This window comes from Lolium perenne, chromosome 6 (assembly GCF_019359855.2).
Source record: "Lolium perenne isolate Kyuss_39 chromosome 6, Kyuss_2.0, whole genome shotgun sequence".
NCBI classification, from domain to species: Eukaryota; Viridiplantae; Streptophyta; class Magnoliopsida; order Poales; family Poaceae; genus Lolium; species Lolium perenne.
In genome coordinates, this window is record NC_067249.2 from 38274368 (window position 1) to 38277219 (window position 2852).

Consider the following 2852-nt stretch of genomic DNA (forward strand, 5'->3'; position numbering starts at 1 on the left):
ATTTTTCCATCATCACAAGTGTTTGCTTCTTTGCATACTGAAGTTGCTGCCGAAGTTCATCCAATTCTCGCGGCAAGGAATCTTCGACAGGTGTAGCATCAGCAAGAGTTCTCTTTGAGCGAGAAGAAGAAGGCGAAACATTGGAAGGAGTGGAAGATGGAGTGTAGTTATCAAATACCAACTGAAATTTAAAAGACAACATCAATCAACAAGCAAAAGATAGAGTTTTCATTAATCTTTCGGAATAATTACAAAGGCCTTACAGTGGAGCTAACGAAGTACGTGTCGCCAAATAACTACTTTGGCGATAAGAGCAAAAGAAACAGAGAAAGAAAAACAAAGAGGCATGCAACTAGACCTCCGGCCTTGATGAGCTAGGAGTCGAAGCTGGTTTGATCCCGAGATAAGCCAAGATTTTCTTCGTGTTGGGCTTGGCTGCCTTAATCAGGGACCTCCACCTTGATTGCTCTATCTGATCGGTGTCGCCAACTTTTGTCCAATCAACAGTCTGTTGGCTGTCAGCAACCAGAGCAACAGTGCTTTCGACAGCAATCTTCATATTTTCTTGGCGCATCTTCAGTCCAAGGTCTTCTGGTGAATTGAACATCTTGGCAAGGGTAAGGAAAGTCGGGGGCTCCTCTTTCTTCGGGAAGAAGTAGGGGAACATCGCCGACAAACATGCATTAGCATTTGCCACGCCTTCACGAATTTCGGACCCATGAAGCTCCAGATAGGAAAGTGCGTCAAGGAGAGGGTCATCGACAGGATTCTCCAGATCAAAATCTTGGTTTGTTTGGTCTGCCAAGGAAACAAAACGTTGGTCAACAACAAGAAACAGCGGTTCTCATAAAAATAGAAGGGATCAATAATATTACTGTGAGTGCGTCGACTTTGTGATTTCAGGCGCTTGAGGATCCCCTGTTCACGAGAAGCTTGTGCAGCTTTGTGCTCGTTTAAGGCAGATGCAGCATCCTCAAGTCTTTTCTGCAGTTCCTCGACACTAGCAGCTTTTGCTTTGGCTTCATCAGCCTCGGCTTTGGCTTCGCTAGCAACAAGTTCGGCTTTCTTGCGAGCCGCCTCACTCTGCTCAAGTTTTTGAGCAAGTGCGTCGGCACGTTTGTTGGCCTCTGCAAGTTTCTCTGTCGAGATATATAAAAAAAAAAGAAGAAAGATCAAAAATCGCGACAAGCAACAGGAGCAAAAAGTCAAGAAAAAACGGCAAGTATAAAAGTTGATTACCTTCGGCTCTGCTAGCATACTCACGGTACCCAATAAATTGGGATCCGATGCGGAGAAGCTCTTTGATCATAGGCTGTTAAAGAAGAACACAGCAAGAGAAACATCGGCATGAAAAAGAGAGTGAAGGCGTGAAAAAGCAAAATAGAGGAAATAAAGATATCGACAAACTTACATCATCTAAGAGCAGAGTCGACGAGCTGCCCAATTGAGGGGCAGGTTCAACAATTGTTTCAATCCTTGTCCTTTTTGGTGAAGGAGCAAGGGGGCTTGCTGGCGGAGTTGTGGTGACGACGTTTTGTTGAGGAGGCGAGGATTCTTCTCCTTCAACTAGCGTGTCTGAGGCAAGTACAGTATGTGACGTGCTTGTCCGAGGAGCCACGTCAACAGTTGGTACTTCTTCCTCGTCATCACTGTTGATCAAAAATCGGCAGCATAAAAAGCAAGACAAGATAAACACTTCGAGTACAGAAAAAGGGAGAAATAAAGGTGACTTACGAGCTGACGAGGGATTCAATATAAGGATCATAAGCTGCCTTCGGATGAGAAGGAACAACTTTTTCAGCCTTAGAAGTGCCAGAATCCTCGGCATCATTCCTTTTCCTTTTGTTCCTTGGGGAAACAGCAGGAGGAAGGGATTGCGTCGACTCGCTGGCTTCAGATTCAACTTCTTTTTCATGGGAAGCCGCAGATTTGTGAGAACCTGCGACTTCACTTTCAGGAATAGAAGAACCTTGGGTGTCTTCGGCAACGATAGCCTGTTCTTCGACTTCTCCATCCTCAGGAAGAGGAGGAAGGGAAGCCATAGTAGGATGGTTCTGCAAGAAAATAGCGACAAAAGAAAAATTAGAGAGATATCAATACAATGAGATGCAGGGAAAGTTCGGAACAAGACAGAAACTCGAGAAGACAAAATACCTCGGGGAGAGGATTGGCGGAGCTGTATGGTTCCACGCGACAAGAGGAGGGAATAGGATCCTTCTTGGCCAAGCGGGAAACTCTTCGAATCAACTTCTCCAAGTCCTTTGCAGAAAGATCACTGGAGATTCTATTGGCGTCGTTTTCACCAGAATACGTCCAAAGGGGATTTTTGCGAGCCTGAAGAGGCTGCACTCTAATCCTAAGGAAGTAGGCAGTGATTTGAACACCAGACAGTTCTTTGCCTCGAGTATTTTGAAGCTGATGAATACGAGACATAAGTGCTTCTGTCGCCTTTTTCTCTTCTTCGGAAGCTTCAGCATCCCAGGAGCGGCGGCGTTGAATTTTGGCACTTCCGTCGAAAGGGACTATGTTGTGTTCCACAGAGTTGGCACTTTCTTCGTGTATGTAGAGCCACCTTTTGCGCCACCCTTGGACAGAATCAGGAAATTTGACGTCGAAGTAATCAACGTTAGTTCGGACACAGATAACAACGCCGCCTATGTTATAAGTGGCGTTGTGGGAGCCATTGCGGCGGAGGCAGAAAATGTGTTTCCATAGAGCCCAGTTAGGAGGGATTCCAAGGAAGCATTCGCACAGCGTGATAAAAATGGAAATGTGGAGGATGGAATTGGGGGTCAACTGGTGTAGTTGAATCCCGTAAACAAAAAGAAGGCCGCGGAGGAAATCGTGAATTG

General features: G+C 45.7%; 1 protein-coding gene across 1 annotated transcript; it reads right to left on the reverse strand.

The window, feature by feature from the left end:
* Positions 1–316: 316 nt before the first annotated feature.
* On the reverse strand, positions 317–2495 carry LOC139832358 (uncharacterized). Its single transcript, XM_071822094.1, has 5 exons — positions 2155–2495; positions 1735–2054; positions 1408–1649; positions 876–1139; positions 317–798 (listed from the first exon to the last, which is right to left on the reverse strand). The coding sequence occupies exons 1-5, from the start codon at positions 2431–2433 to the stop codon at positions 353–355; spliced, it is 1551 nt and encodes a 516-aa protein (XP_071678195.1). The 5' UTR covers positions 2434–2495; the 3' UTR covers positions 317–352.
* Between the last annotated feature and the right edge of the window lie 357 nt (positions 2496–2852).